Source organism: Oncorhynchus keta, chromosome 14 (assembly GCF_023373465.1).
Source record: "Oncorhynchus keta strain PuntledgeMale-10-30-2019 chromosome 14, Oket_V2, whole genome shotgun sequence".
Taxonomy (NCBI): Eukaryota; Metazoa; Chordata; class Actinopteri; order Salmoniformes; family Salmonidae; genus Oncorhynchus; species Oncorhynchus keta.
In genome coordinates, this window is record NC_068434.1 from 27,225,590 (window position 1) to 27,241,780 (window position 16,191).

The window sequence follows — 16,191 nt, forward strand, 5'->3', positions numbered from 1 at the left end:
AATGGCATATATTATTATATATATTATTATATTATATTATTATTATATATTAAGAGAAAAGTGTCTGACTTGTCCTGAATTGTCCTATACGGTAATAACATATTTAGGATTGAGGAATAAACACCTGGACAGAGGATCTGTTATTGAGCTCTTGGAGAAGAATGCTCTTAAGGCTGCATTCGGCCCCTACCCAATCCTCATCTCATTCATGCGCAATCTTACTGATGAGTATGTTAGGCCCATGTTTTGCTCTAGCCTCACATATTTTGTGCAGAAGGAAATAAAAAGTAACTAAAACACATTTATTTTTCTTTTCTAGGCAATGGCAAGTGATCTATAAAGGATTTTAAAAACCTGTAAGTTTCTCCATCAGCCTTTGACCTTTGATTTGGGAAGGTTGTGTTGAATCAAGAGAGAGGAATTAACCATAGTTCTATTCTGCTATTACGTTCATTAATCTGTCATACTTCATCCAACTTTGAATTCAGTCACAGATAAGGAAAACGATGTTGATAAAATGCATTCTGTTCAATCTAGAATACTTTACATCAGAGTTTTATTGCCAAACCTGCTGTGTTCTGTTTTGTTTGTGTAATGCAGATGACAAAGGAACAGCTTGCAAAATTGTGCAAGACCATTGTCAACTTCATTGCACAGACCATCCTGCAGATCCTGCTGCCGGCCCTGGCCCGCATTCTAGGGGTGACAGGCTTTTATGACAACGCTGACTCACTCAAGAGGGGCGGCAGTGCAAGATCCTTCACTGCCTTTGAGCAGAAAAGACTGGAGCTCATCCAGGAAGTTAAATATTTGGCGAAGGGGATGTGTAACTGTGGCGGCAGGGCTCTCCGACCAAGGTCTAGCACACCCTCTTCCAAGAGGTACTGTATGTTCCCCATAATGTGTGCGTGTGTGTGTGCAGCTAATCCTAACCCTCAAACTGATGAACAATAATTTCTCCATTTAAATATTTTCCAGCTTTCTAAAAGGTGTGTTTTGCAATATCTAATGCACACATAAAAATTACATTTAGAATACTCAATTATAATGCTTGTTAGATTTGTTAGCAGTAAGATATCGATTTTCCAACTTCAGACAGCAATTAACATACTTTGCTTGTTCATTTTAAAGTTCCCAGACCTCACTGAAAGTCCACCTGGGAATGCCAGAGGACAGTATCATCAACAGTGTCCAGGAGCAACTCTATGACCATGAGATTTTGGCCTCTTGCCCACCTGAGCTGACCGTTTGTCTTATCAAGGAGGTGCTTGAACAGCTCAACTTGGCCCTCTCTTTGACCAGCAGTAGAACCATTTCAGGGTGGTCGTCCCCCATTGCCTCTGGTACTCAGGCCACTGAACAGATGATTAACATGGTCCAGAAGTTTCCTATGATCACACTGCTCCAGAAGACCAGTTAGCAGAATGCAGTTCATCTGATGTTCCTAGTGGACATGATTAATCTGGCTCTGTAGAAGAGAAACCATTTGAGACCAGAGCAGATTGTACTCATGGTCAGAACTCTCATCTACTCAGTAAGAGTGAGGCCATACTGCAAGAGGTCAACACAACTGGACGTGGTGCTCTCCGCAAATGCCAGAGTGAGAACTCCCAACCTTTACTGGTTCTCTGTGATCCAAACCTGGAGCCCTGCACCAAAGAGGTCTTATCTCAGATTGTGACTGTTTATAGGTCCGAGATGGCAGATTTGGAATCAACGTCCAGTGTTGTAGAGAATTCCTCTTACAACTCCTTTGAAGTCTGTGACTTTTGGATGGTATCATGTCTTACCTAGAAGACCTGCCCGTGTCCAGTTCCTCATCATTGGAAGGAGTAAGTGTTACTCCATCCTCAGTCATTGAGCAGCTTTCGAGTGAAGTGTTTCAGAAGAAGGCAACCAACAAAGTCAGAAAAATACTGATCAAATCTGTCAATCTCTTCCCCAGCGAAGTCGGTTCAAGCCAGAAAGATTCTCATATGTCGCCAGCATTATCCACCATTTCCTCAAAGCATACAGATTCAGTTGCTAATGAAATTATTGGATCAAATGCAAATGATATGAAGAGCATTTTCCTGCTCACAGAGTCTCCTACTACTCTATGGCAGGCAGACTCTATGCTTCAACTGAGTGATGAGAAACCCTCAGAAGACACGAATGCTGCAGCTGTAAGCCCCCAGACTGGTGTGGAAGTATCTGAGAAGAAAATGTGGATAACTGCAAAGACTATTTACCACAATATGAAGGCAAAGATGAGGAATTATTTCTCATTCCAAAGACAAGCCAAAGCAACGAAGGCAGAGTGGGAATTTTCACTCCCTGGCACTCCCATTCCTTCTGAGTTACCTGTGAGTCCTGCTCAGCCCATTGTAAGATGCTCAGTCATTGACATGAGCAAATCTACTAAGCCAAAAACAATGGTGTGTGATGCAAGAATAAGCATGTTTGCCATAGCCGATACTATCATGAAGAAGGAATATCCAGAGGCAGAAGGGCAGGTTACGTCTCACCCTGATCTAACAGATGCAATAGCTAGATTGGAGGAGCTCATATCTCAGGGTAGGATTGGTGCTCTCTCCCGTGATCTCAGTCACCAAGTCAACCGCATCATTTCTGATAGCAACTTGACCCCTCTGGGACTGACAGTGGCGGCTGGAAAGAGTGCATCTGATACCATCCTTTCGAATCTGAAGAGGAATGACATGTTGGGGAAGCCCACAACTTACGAGCTGGTTCAGCTGTTTGTAGAGGAGTCTGTTAAGTGCCTCCTGCTTCCTAGTTTTGTGCCCTATTCAACTTCAATGACTTTGGTTCAGGGGGCCAAGGTGTTGGCTAGAGTGTCTGAAGATAGAATTTCATGCTCTTCTTCTTCATCAGTATTTAGTGACACAGTCAGTCTCTTTACCAAAGTTATGGTAAGCCAGGTCATGTACTCTGTGGATTCTGATGCAGAAAGTAGAGGATCCTCTCCAACTGAATCTCTCCAAACATCTGAAACCACTATATCTGATGTAGGCAATCGCCTTCTGGCGTCATTATGGCAACAAGCGAGACCTCCAATGCAGCACAAATCTTAAAGGCCAACATTGATGGAGAGGAAGTGGATACCACCAGTCATTCTGGTGTAGCTCAAAACATTGTCTGGGACGATATGTCAACCAGCCCAGACATGGTCAAAGATGTCCCACTTCCAACCCCATCCTCTGATAACTTGGGCAGTGATGACGACGTCACCGGCCTCATCAGCATGTTAGTAATGAGAATTCTAACAAAAATCCAAACCCCAGCAGAAGATTACCCAGTTGACATCACACGCAAGTCACAAGACCTGATCCCCAAAGTTATGGAGGTCTTCTGTGCATGGTCAGGCTGCTCTGAGACACAAGCCTATCCAGAGACCTTGAGGATTCATAAAGTCTACAGAGTCGTCTATAAAAATCTGTTGGGGGAGTTTGGCTCTGAGAAAATCCTCCAACAGGCCTTGTCGACTCAGGACTCTTCATTTGATAGGATTTGAGTGAAGCGCTTCTCCACAGATGTAATGAGGCATTGAGGGCAGCCTCAAGAACATCAGTCAAAACCACCGGGCCTCAGGCTCTTCCACTGGCTGAGGATGTGAGGGCAAGCAGCGGGAAATGATCTTTTCTACAAAGGCTGGTCAGGCTGACAGGCAACTTAAAGGTACAGCAAACATATTTAAATGAACAGTTGTGGGAGATAATGTCAGTAAACAATGCTATTCAGTGTAAAAAATATAAAACCGTCCATTCATTCCAAAACCAATCATAAATGTTGTTGTGCTGGTGTGGTAGGTGTGATTGTTATCATCATGAGGTTGTTCAGCTGTGACATTTCTTTAAACATGTTTTTGTGTTTAAATACTTAGCTATTCAAGAAGGGGAACAAGAAGGATTCCCACCACTCTGAGTCAGAACAAGTACAGACCACTGCTGAAGATGGCATGCGTAAGTTCACACAACAGGACATTTGTCTGTTTGAGATATTGGTGTACAAAGAAATGCCATTTCAAAATAACCTTACAAAGGTTATATACGCAATCAGTAGTCATCTCTTATGTAAAAGTAATTATATTCTCCAAAACTCAAGCTGTTGATTCTCATTTATCAGTGTCAGTTATGTTGAGTTGTAACATACATTATATCATTTCTAAATTAAAGTGCATGTCAACTCTCTCTTCTGTAGTGCCCAGCATAGTGCCACATGCTGCCATGTCTGCACTGCCAAAGGATCTCCCCACCGGCTCCCAACAGGAGACGCCTCACAAACGTCCACTTCTCGTCAGGATGTTTTCTGCCATCTCCAAAGGCCTGTTCAAGCCCTTCAAACAGTCCTTAAAGACCAAGTAACTTAAGACAATTTATTAAACGTCATTCATTGCATTAAATTGGCCTTTGTCTTCTTATGTGCTCCTGTTAACAGACCAGATTACAATACTGGTCTTTTAAATGTTAGCAGTGATAGCAACAGTGGTGTGTATAGCCCTTCTACACAGTCTGACTCTTCTGACACTGTGTGACATGCCCTCTGATCCAGTGATCTAGGATCTTCTGAGTGGCTTTAGGCCTGAATCTCTGCCCTCCTGCCCAAATAAATATTTCTCTTCTGATATATCTGCCACTGTCAGCAGCCAGCAGGGGGAAACATTTCTCCCTCATAACTAAAACACTGAGAAAGGCTTTTATCTATTGCAGCATATTCCATCTTTTGATTTAACCTATTATACGGTAGTAGTACCCATTATTTCCCAACGGTTATATCACAGGAAATGTGTTATAAAAAGTCAACTTACAGTGCATCCGGAAAGTATTCATACCACGTGACTTTTTCCACATTGTTACATTTTCCTCTCATTAAGCTACACAAAACACCTCATGACAAAGCGAAAAGTGTAGAACATTTGAGCAAATTTATTAAGAATAAAAACAGAATTACCTTATTTAAATAATTATTGAGACACTTTGCTATGAGACTCGAAATTGAGCTCAGGTGCATCCTGTTTCCATTGATCATCCTTGAGATGTTTCTATAACTTGTTTGGAGTCCTGTGGTAAATTCAATTGATTGGACAATTGAATCAATTTTAGAATAAGGCTGTAACGTAACAATGTGGAAAAAGTCAAGGGGTCTGAATACTTTCAATGGGATTGAAATCCGGGCTCTTTGCTGGCCATGGCAGAACACTGACATTCCTGTCTTGTAGGAAATCAGCCATACTGCTTGTTCTGTGCGTGGTGGCATTGTCATGCTGCAGGGTCATGTCAGGATGAGCCTGCAGGAAGGGTACCACATGAGGGAGGAGGATGTCTTCCCTGTAACGCACAGCATTAAGATTGCCTGCAATGACAACAAGCTCAGTCCGATGATGCTGTGACACACCGCCCCAGCCCATGATGGACCCTCCAACTCCAAATCGATCCCGCTCCAGAGTACAGGCCTCTGTAACGCTCATTCTTTCGACGATAAACGCAAATCCGACCATCACCCCTGGTGAGACAAAACCGCGACTCATCAGTGAAGAACTATTTTTGCCAGTCCTGTCTGGTCCAGCGACGGTGGGTTTGTGCCCATAGGCGACGTTGTTGCCGGTGATGTCTGGTGAGGACCTGCCTTACAACAGGCCTACAAGCTCCCAGTCCAGCCTCTCTCAGCCTATTATTCAGTCTATTCAGTCTGAGCACTGATGGAGGGCAGTTGTTGTTGCCATCCTGTTCTTGTCCCGCAGGTGTGATGTTCGCATGTACCGATGCGGGTGTTGTTACAGGTGGTCTGTGCAGGTGTTGTTACACGTGGTCTGCCACTGCGAGGACCATCAGCTGTCCGTCCTGTCTCCCTGTAGCGCTGTCTTCGGCGTCTCACACTACGAACGTTGCACTTTATTGCCCTGGCCACATCTGCAGTCCTCATGCCTCCTTGCAGCATGCCACGCAGATGAGCAGGGACCCTGGGCATCTTTCTTTCGGTGATTTTCAGAGTCAGTAGAAAGGCCTCTTTAGTGTCCTAAGTTTTCATAACTGTGACCTGAATTGCCTACCATCTGTAAGCTGTTAGTGTCTTATCGACCATTCTACAGGTGCATGTTCAGTGTTTGGCGTCACCAAAGAAGAGGCTGGAAGTATGGGAGTGGGATCCATGGACCGCTCCTCTGTGTCATACAGCCGGGACAGTGCGTCTGCCTTAATTTTCTGGGAGCCTGGTCTGTAAGAGAGGGTAAACACAAAACGGGTGAAAAACATGGCCCACCTTGCCTGACGAGGATTCAGTCTCCTCGCCTCCCGGATGTACTCCAGTTTGCGATGGTCAGTCCAGATGAGAAAAGGGTGTTTAGCACCCTCATGCCAATGTCTCCACACCTTCAAGGCCTTGACGACATCAAAGTCACATCAAAGTTTCGCTCCGCCAGGCTGAGGTTCTTCGAAAAGAAGGCACAGGGGCGGAGCTTCAGTGGCGTACCCGAGTGCTGAGAGAGCACTGCTCCTATCCCAGCTTCGGATGCGTCCACCTCCACTATGAACGGCAAAGAGGGATCCGGATGAGCCAACACAGGAACCGAGGTAAACAGAGCCTTCAGGTGCCTAAAAGCCATGTTTGCCTCAGCTGACCACTGCAAGCACACCGGACCCCCCTTTAGCAGTGAGGTAATGGGAGCAGCAACCTGACCAAAACCCCAGATAAACCTCCGGTAGTAGTTGGCAAACCCTAAAAATCACTGCACCTCCTTTACTGTGGTGGGAGTCGGCTAATTAAGCACGGCTGCAACCCATATGGCATGACGAGGTACTCAAAATGCCCCGAGGTGTTACTAAATGTCGTCTTACGCTCATCTCCCTTCCGAATACGCACCAGATTTTACCCACTCCTGAGATCTAGTTTATTGAAGAAGCGAGCCCTGTGCATTGACTCAATCGCCATAGCAATAAGAGGTATCGGGTAACTATACCTCACCGTGATTTTATTGAGACCTCGATAATCAATGCACGGGCACAAACCTCCATCCTTCTTCTTCACAAAAAAGAAACTCGAGGAGACAGGTGAAATGGAGGGCTGAATGTACCCCTGACGCAGGGATTCGGAGACATATGTCTCCATAGCTACCGTCTCCGCTTGCAACAGGGGATACACTGACTCCTGGGAAATGCAGCTTCTACCAAGAGATCTATCGCACAATCCCCCCGTTGATGGGGTGGTAATTGAGTCGCCTTCTTTTTACAGAAGGCAAGAGCCAAATCGGAATATTCTGGGAGAATGCGCACAGTGGAGACCTGGTCTGGACTTTCCACCGTAGTAGCACCAACGGAAACCCCTAAACACCTACCTGAGCACTCTCATGACCACCCCGTGAGAGCCCTCTGTGGCCAAGAAACAGTGGGGTTATGACAAGCTAACCAGGGTAGGCCCAGCACCACGAAATACGCAGGAGAATCAATAAGAAAAAGACTCATCTTTTCCCTGTGACCCCCCTGCGTTACCATACTCAAAGGAGCAGTTTCCCCCCTGATAAACCCTGACCCTAATGGTTGACTATCTAAGGCATGAACGGGGAAAGGCATATGCACAGGAACAATGGGGATCCCTAAACTATGAGCTAATCCTTTATTAATGAAATTCCCAACCGCGCCTGAATCTACTAGCACCTTATGCTGGGAATGCGGGGAAAATTCAGGAAAAGTAACAGAGACAAACATATGTGCAACAGAGGGCTCTGGATGAGAATGGTGCCTACTCACCTGGGGTGACGCCAGAGTGCCCTGCCTGCTACCTCGATTCCCAGAGGAACCAACCCGGCACCGACCAGCAGTGTGACCTCTGCGGCCACATATGGTGCACGAGAGGGAACCCCCTCCGCACACCTCCCAGGATAGGTATCAGAGAGGGTGGCGGGTGGATGGAACCAGAACAGCTACCTAATCCTTTATTAATGACCCGATCTGGACGGTGCCGGGGTGACGCCAGAGTGCCCTGCCTGCTACCTCGATTCCCAGAGGAACCAACCCGGCACCGACCAGCAGTGTGACCTCTGCGGCCACATATGGTGCACGAGAGGGAACCCCTCCGGTCTCCCTGCGCACCGTCCCAGCTCCAGGTATCAGGTTGGATGGAACAACCAGACCCCGGATGGACAGGTCCACCAGCTGGTCGAAGGTGAGGGTGGTGTCTCTACAGGCCAGCTCCCGACAGACGTCCTCACATAGACTACAGCGGTAATGGTCGATCAGGGCCCTGTTGCTCCATCCAGCGCCGGCAGCCAGGGCCCTAAACTCCAGCGCAAACTTCCTGCCTCAGATGGTAGAGACGCGCACCCACCGCTCTGCCCTCCAACGCTGCAAGAGATGAGGGCGAAACTCTTCTCACGGTCTGATTGAGCTGGGTGGACCGTGGCCAGGTACAGGCTTTGTTTTAGGAGGAAACCCTGGCAGCCTGCAGCATCTCCGTCATATCCCTGTGGTGTGGATAGATGAATCCTGCTCGGTTCAGATGGGAAAGGGGTGTTCAGGGTAGACCCCGGTTGTGCTGGTAGAGGCGCTGGAAAAACTCTGTGTCTCTCAGCGGTCCATATTCTGGACAACGCGATCCATGGCTGCTCTCAGTTTGGAAATCATCGCTGTATGTTCCATGACGCGCTCCTCCACCTCCATGGCTGGGGTACCTTCTCCTGCTGACTTCATTTTGGTCAGAGATTCTATCACAGTCGTGTCTATAGGTGGCAGGGAAGTCAGGCGCAGGAGAATCAAAACTTGGTGGAATGGAGTAGTTTAATAACTTAAAACACAAAACTCCAAAACCATGAAATACAATGAAACAAAGTGGGTACGAGGACCAGTCGCGCACCAAATACAAAACACGAATACTGAACATAAATCAATCTCTGACAAAGACATGAGGGAAAACAGACGGTTAAATACACAACAGGTAATGAATGTGATTGAAACCAGGTGTGTAGTAAGACAAGATACAACCAATGGAAAATGAAAATGGATCAATGATGGCTAGAAGACCGGTGACGTCGACTGCCGAGCACCGCCCGAACAAGGAGAGGCTTTGACTTCCGCAGAAGTTGTGACACCCACAGGGTGGGCTTTTTCATACATGCAGGAATTTCTTCCCAAGGTACCTCTAAATGTATTCTGCTCAACCAGTATCTCCGTCTCAGACACATGACAACAAATCCCCAGCCGTGATGCTATCCTGACTGAAGCAGTAGGGTTTGTGTCAACACAAATCTTGATAGTATCTCTCTGACTGGAATAAGGTTCTCATTGGCAAGGCTTTTCTTCGTCAAAGAGAGACATCCATACAACGGTAAAAGAGCACCCGGATCCCACTTTCTCTCACATTTGACACCGTTCAGAGGTAAATCAGGCACTCCTGAGATAAACACTTCATATGATGCCTGCCCTGTGCCTGAGCAGAAAGATGAAACTGACTCTGAAAGCCCCACCAGCTCTACCCAGTACTGCTTTATCTGCTCCGTCAGAATGCGGGAGACACTGTCAAAGGAGATGAGGATATCAAAACACAATGCTACACTCCAAAGTGCTGCCGTTGGGCTTTCCTGAGCTGAACAAACGAGCTGTAAAACCTCACACTTTCACTGGCTTCTAGATCAGAGCGCTTGCAGTGATTCATCTACATCTAGTGCGGTGATTCATCTACTGTCCTAAACACCATGACAGCTCCTGTCCTCTGAGGTCTGCTCAAACTCCTCCTCCCCCAGGTTTAATGGGAGCAGCCATTAGGACCCTCAGAGGTTTCCTCTTTGCTGTGGTTTCTGGTTTTATGTCATGCCACAAAAATCCTTCATGCTTAGCTCTACATTGACCCACAGTGAAATCCTCCAATCCCTCTCTAACACTCACACTCATAACTACAATGACCTGTTACTCTGTTCATGTCTGTGATCAGCCTGATCTCATAGACTAGACGTAACATAGTAAATGTAAATCCGGGACACTCAAATTAGTATAATATGTTATGTTTGGTATGGTTATATGAGACAAATGGTTATTTAAGACAAAAATGAAAATAGGGTGGTTGGTCAGAGTGGAGGGGTGGGCATACAGTATAACGGATGTCTAACGATCCAAAGGTTATGATTTTGAATCTCATCACAGACAACTTTAGCTAATTAGCAAACTTTCAACTACTTACGACTTTTTAGCTACTTTGTAACTACTTAGCATGTTAGCTAACCCTTCCACTAACTCTAACCTTAACCCTAACCCCTAGCCTCACTAACTTTAACCGGGAATTTGTTTTTGATGGAAGAGGGAGGTGCAGACATGGGATAGATGGTAGAAGAGCAATGATAGACGCTGCCATCGGTTTTCTGAAAAAAGTGCCTGATTTTTATTTTATTTCACCTTTATTTAACCAGGTAGGCTAGTTGAGAACAAGTTCTCATTTACAACTGTGACCTGGCCAAGATAAAGCATAGCAGTATGAACAGACAACAACACAGAGTTACACATGGAGTAAACAATAAACAAGTCAATAACATAGTAGAAAAAAAGGAAAAAAGAGTCTATATACATTGTGTGCAAAAGGCATGAGGAGGTAGGCGAAGAGGAGAGTAATCTGTTTATGACTGATAATAGGACGTAACACATGGATGAGGAAAAAACAATCATTTGGATCCTACACAACACATTGTTGTTGTACCTAAATAATTCCACAAGAGGGCGACATATAAACATTTCTTAAAACCTTCAGTCCATGACGTCCCCGACTAACTAAAAGTCTGCGTCTGGAAAAATGCTATTTTATCATAACTCGACATGACAGTAGCCAAGCCAAAACAGTCAATGACATGCTTTTCGAGATATAAAAGTAGCTATGGTGGAAGAAAAGGTAAGTGAAATATAGGAGAAGGTAGAACATGTTGTACAGTAAGTTTAAAGATGTTATCACCAATTTAGCTCTGATAGGCCTTTGGCAATCCAAGCTTTTGGGTTCGTACTCAAGGCTACTTGGTTTAGGCCTGGCTATAGCCTGGGGATACAGTCCAATAATATCTCCCTTCTCCTGAAGTGTACACTCTTGTTCGCTTCTTCCTACAACTCTAAAATCATTGGATTGGTGGAGGCATGAGCTCGAGAGGAATATGCTACCAAATAGCACCTTATTCCCTAATGTAGGCCTACTTTTAAGGAATGCACTATAAGCAATAGATCAATCAACTGGCTCACTAAATAGGGTACCGAAATAAATCCACAAGAGGTCGACACGAAATTAGACTAGGTTTATTTCTGTTTTGACCTGCTGAGTCGCAGTGCTTAGTGAACAGATTTCAATGTGGGCCTAGCTGTATCGAAAACGGTTGATGGGGAAATTGTGTAATCTGATCTGATCAATATATTTCCCCCCCAATATTAATGAAGGTCTAACATTCCATGACGTGGTATGTAGTTCTGAATTCGTCAGTGGCTGCAATATTGTCCTCAGTAAACTCAACATGAGTGAAAACAACACAGACAAGGACAAGTTTTTCGAGATATAAAACATACTGTATGCTATTATGGATGAAGAAAAGGTAGGTTAAATGACACAAAATATTTGGGAATGTAACTAAGGAAAACGTCATTTAACAGTTACAGAACAGCTACAGTATCAGAGGCGCAGAGCCTTAATTAACGGGCTACACATAATGGCTGACGACAGCCAGGTAAGGTTCATTTTAGCCTACGTTTAATGAGCTTTACAGTTGTCCTAATTCCATCTTGTTCTTATGGCAAGTCTGCCTTAAGTGCAGAAACTATGGTTGACATTAGAAAATAAGTATGATTTGAAGTTTAGGCAAGTAATTCAACTTGGGGAATTGTTGTGGGATGTTAGCATACCATTTTGCGCGTGTAGCATTCGTGCCATGGAGGATTGTGCAGGCCGGCAGGTTGCTACAGGATCCTAGTATCATGTATGTTAGAGGGATCAGATCTGGCTGACTTTTTCACCTGAACTGCTCATTGGCTGTCCGTAATGAGCCCAGGGAACAGGATGTGTAGCTGGGCCCTGCAATAATTAGCTCCCAGAGCAATTACAAATAACTATTCTTGTTTTAAAAGCGTCATTACAACTAGCAACATCAAGGTCAGTCATCTCTAAGCAGGACTCAGTAGAAACGCTATGTGTTGGATTTGTCCATGTCTCGCTAAATTAACCTAGCTACCAGAACAGCTGTGGAGAATTTATACTACAGTTTTAAGGGATCTCTCTGAAGGTTTTAGATGATACAGTGGTGCTTCGTCCTCTGGATGAAGAACCATACATCTCGGATTGGCTTCATTGCATTATTATTTGGGAAACGTTGACATGCCATTTGTGTTGGCGGATGGATGAAAATAATGTGATTATAGTATCGTTATACATAGGCTAGCAGGAAAATCGGCATGAGATATCCATAGAACTGAGCCCTGCTCCGTTTCAGCACCATGCCGCGGTCTCAGGTGCTGCCCAGACTCGAAACATTTCAGCACCATGGCACGGTCTCCAGACGCCAAGAAACGTGTCAGCTCTATGCAGCGGACAGCTCCACAGTGCTGAAATAGTTCAAGCCCCCTAGAACGTCATTGATTTGAAATTATTCTGCAAGTGGTTATAATTTATTGCACGTCCTAGGTCTGCAGCTTTGCAACCTCAGAATTATAATTAATGGATGGCAGCGAGTTACGTTTTTGTGCATGGTGATGAATGACGATGCATGATAAACCATAAATTAAACGCAAAAACGTGCACTTAGACATCTTTTCGTTTGGCAGAACTTTGACAAGCTTTGATTTGTTTTCTAATTACATTGACAATTCACATAGACATTAGACTTAGGCCTAATTGTGACATCATGTGTGTATGACATCTTTGGAGAATGCTCTGGCTTCAGCCAATCGGAATCGAGTATTCAACAATGCTTTGGCATAATTCTATGACGTTCATATTCACTTCAGTTGTCTGCCGATGGTTCACTGACGTTTTTTCAAAGGAGGTATTAGTATTTCCTCTAAACAGCCTACAACAATAAGCTACACATCATGTCAGATGACAGCAAGGTATGGTTCATTTAGCCTATTTTGAGTTGAGAGGAGAAATTACTAACAATATAGTAGGTCACTAACACAGCAATAGGTCTCACTGGTTTGATCCATGGACTGAAATCTGACCACTATTGCCGTTTTGTTTAAAATAGGAGCGAATAAGTTGTTTCATAAAGTCACAACCTAGGACTGATATTGGCCTCTCATTTATCCACCAGAGCGTGAAATGGGAGGATCCCCCGGATGACCAAAATAAGGTTGTGGAGAACATGAAGGATGAAACAGAGACACATGAGACCAACAAGAACAGGACAGGAGGCAAGGTAAGAATTATGCTGTCCTTTACACATGCTCTGCCTACTTAGGCACAGATCTAGGATTATTTTTCTATCACTAAATCCTAGCCTTAAAGCATTAGGAGGAGATGCTACACTGACCTTAGATCTGCTATGAGACCTATAATCTGTTGTCATGTAGGCTAAATGTAAGTCCAGTGGCTGTGCCAAGAAGACTTCCGTGGAGGAGGACAGCAGCATTGGTGCAGGTTTGAGATTACTTCATGTTGGGTGCAGGTTGTGTTCAAATTCATCAGCACTAATCTGAGAAGATAGTATCTATATAGGTGAAAGCAATATAAGGGAGGCCCGCAGAGAGATGTGCTTTTACCTGTCCAGTGCAATCAAATCACTAAAGGTGAAGGAAATTAGGGATCAAGTTCAGATTCAACTTTAGATTTCTCTTTGTGGTTTTCCAGAGTCTTCTCAGACACCCGGGTGTGGTTTCCGGGAAAGGGGATCTATCATTGAGCAGCTGGAGAAGGAGGCTCAGAGGACTCTAATGCCTTCTCTCAAGATTGAGACATGCTGTGCCCCAATCCTCCTCTCCTTCCTGAGGAGTCTAACTGATGAGCAAGTCCCATGTCTTTTTCCAACCTCACATACAACAACTCTGAATTTATAGTCATAGTGCACCTTCTAACCACAAAGGGGATTTCAAACACTACACCTAACATCACTGTAACCACACCCCTAACTCTTCCTGCAAATCAAGAACAAAATGTCTTATGTACTTGCTAATAGCTTAATTAAATACACGTTTATTTTCCCTAACATGGCTATCTAGTGACTCCACTAACTCAACATCAGTGTGCAGGTAAAATATGTTTCCTTTCTTTTCTTTTCTCTAGCCAATGGAGAGTGATTCAGCATGGCATGAAAAATAACGTAAGTCTCTCCACATAAGGTTCTGGTCAAAAGTTGTGCGCTATATAGGGAATGGTGTCATGGAATTACTTGATTGACAAAAACATTCCTCTGTTTGTTGGCCATAGCTCACATTTGAGCAGCTCTCCATGCTGTGTCTGAAGATTGTTAAAGTCGTGACCCAGACAGCCCTCCGCATTCTCCTACCAGCGCTAGCTCGTATCATGGGGGTGAACCTGAGGAGTGGGGCAACCTCCCCAGAATCCCAGTGCTCTGAGGATTCCTTAGGCAGTCTGGATGAGAGAGAGAAAAGGCTGCTGATTAGTGAGATGAACTACTGGACTAAGGAGAGGAGGAGGAATGGCAGTGCAGGGTGCCGCCAAAAATCCACCCGCAGGACCTCATCACCATGCTGTTCGCCTAAGAGGTATGTTCACAGCAATATTTCCACTTAATAATTGCAAGACCTGACCCATACTTATCATAAATTATTAACTTGGAATTCACACCTTGTAGTTTTAAGTTCTGGTCAGAAATGTTGCCACTGAGGGGGTGGGTCCAGGTGAAAGTCATTTTTAACTGGGTAAGCCATAAAGTCATCTATGAATAAATAGATCAGGTACATGCCTTTCAGAATTAATCATATTCTGATGTCATACAAACATAAAAATCAGGCAAAAAATCGTGTCAGTTGGCTTTAGGCTTCTAGAACTACGTTGGTATGAGAAGTAATCCATCATTGCTCTAATTTGGTTTTCACGCTCACTAATGACCCAGATTAGATACAGTTGGTGTAACGGGTTTCTTCTGTTGAAGGAGAGGCGGACCAAAACGCAGCATGGTTATTTTGATACATCTTTAATAAAGATGAAAATTGAACAATATACAGAAACCAAAAACAGCCCTATCTGGTGTAACAAAGACAGGAACAATCACCCACAAACCCCAACACCAAACAAGCTACCTAAATATGGTTCCCAATCAGAGACAATGACTAACACCTGCCTCTGATTGAGAACCATATCAGGCCAAACACAGAAACAGACAAACTAGACACACAACATAGAATGCCCACTCAGATCACACCCTGACCAAACAAAACATAGAAACATACAAAGCAAACTATGGTCAGGGTGTGACAGTTGGTCACATTTGCATGGCATAAGTGGTGATTGTGTGTTTATCTTCAAGGTCCCAGACCTCATTGCAGAGCTTGCCTGCAACTAGAGAGGCTCCACTCATGGAGGAGCCTCTGAAGGCTCTTTTTGGGGTAACGGAAGAGAGCCTCCTGATATCCCTGGTTGAGGGTCACTCCAACCCCAGCTCCTCCGAGTTGAGCTGTGCTATCGTGGGGGAGGTGGTACACCAGCTTAACTCTGGCCTCTCAGTGGCCATTCAGGCCAGCCCGGGGAGTTGCCCCCTATGGACAGTCAGGACATAGCAGCAGGCAAGGAGGTCATTCGGGTAGCCTCGGTGCAGATCCTGGCCGAGCTACAGAGCCAAACGTCTGAGCCAGAGTGGGTAGGGTTTATCGAGCCCCTCATGGACCCTGTGACGGATGATGTGCTGGATGCCATTGTCGGCACAATGGACAAAATGGCACAGGACTTCAACATCCTATTGGATCTGGCCAAGAAGATGACAATCTTGGGGTCTAAATTTCTGACCAATCTTCAATGTGACCTTGATGTTGAGTGTCCATCTGGGAAGGAAGGGACCACTCACTTTCTCAAAGAGACTGGATCCTCTTCCAGTGTGGTGGCCAGAAAGATTCAGACCCTCTCTAGCCCCGACTTTCAGTCTAAAGCCCTGAATGCGGTGAGCACCATCCTTACAAGGAAAGTCAGCAGCTCTTCTGGCATGGCTCCTTCCTCTAGGCATTCTAGTGCTGCTCCAAGCCTTACTGAAGCCCCCCTGAATACCAGCTGCACAGCCCTGACATCTGTAACCTC

General features: G+C 44.9%; 2 protein-coding genes across 13 annotated transcripts in view; both read left to right on the forward strand.

Moving 5' to 3' along the window:
• Window positions 1–1,806: 1,806 nt before the first annotated feature.
• On the forward strand, window positions 1,807–4,399 carry LOC118377972 (uncharacterized). Of its 2 annotated transcripts, XM_052461451.1 has the most exons (3): window positions 1,807–3,678; window positions 3,884–3,962; window positions 4,201–4,399. In XM_052461451.1, the coding sequence occupies exon 1, from the start codon at window positions 1,977–1,979 to the stop codon at window positions 3,072–3,074; it is 1,098 nt and encodes a 365-aa protein (XP_052317411.1). In that variant the 5' UTR covers window positions 1,807–1,976; the 3' UTR covers window positions 3,075–3,678; window positions 3,884–3,962; window positions 4,201–4,399. The 2 variants fall into 2 exon arrangements, with proteins under 2 accessions (XP_052317411.1, XP_052317410.1); XM_052461450.1 differs by having other exon boundaries at window positions 1,807–3,962; window positions 4,201–4,396.
• A 6,325-nt stretch (window positions 4,400–10,724) lies between these two features.
• LOC118379519 (uncharacterized) overlaps window positions 10,725–16,191 on the forward strand; it is a 65,635-nt gene continuing 60,168 nt past the window's right edge. The window contains exons 1-6 of one of the 11 annotated variants that reach the window (XM_052461439.1): window positions 11,567–13,052; window positions 13,256–13,360; window positions 13,515–13,581; window positions 13,792–13,945; window positions 14,224–14,260; window positions 14,368–14,666. In XM_052461439.1, coding sequence (XP_052317399.1) covers window positions 13,035–13,052; window positions 13,256–13,360; window positions 13,515–13,581; window positions 13,792–13,945; window positions 14,224–14,260; window positions 14,368–14,666 — 680 coding nt within the window. In that variant the 5' untranslated portion in view covers window positions 11,567–13,034. Of the gene's footprint in view, window positions 10,864–10,921; window positions 11,546–11,566; window positions 13,053–13,253; window positions 13,361–13,514; window positions 13,582–13,791; window positions 13,946–14,223; window positions 14,261–14,367; window positions 14,667–16,191 lie in introns of those variants that run through there. The other 10 variants (XM_052461441.1, XM_052461449.1, XM_052461447.1 and 7 more) reach the window with 10 other exon arrangements.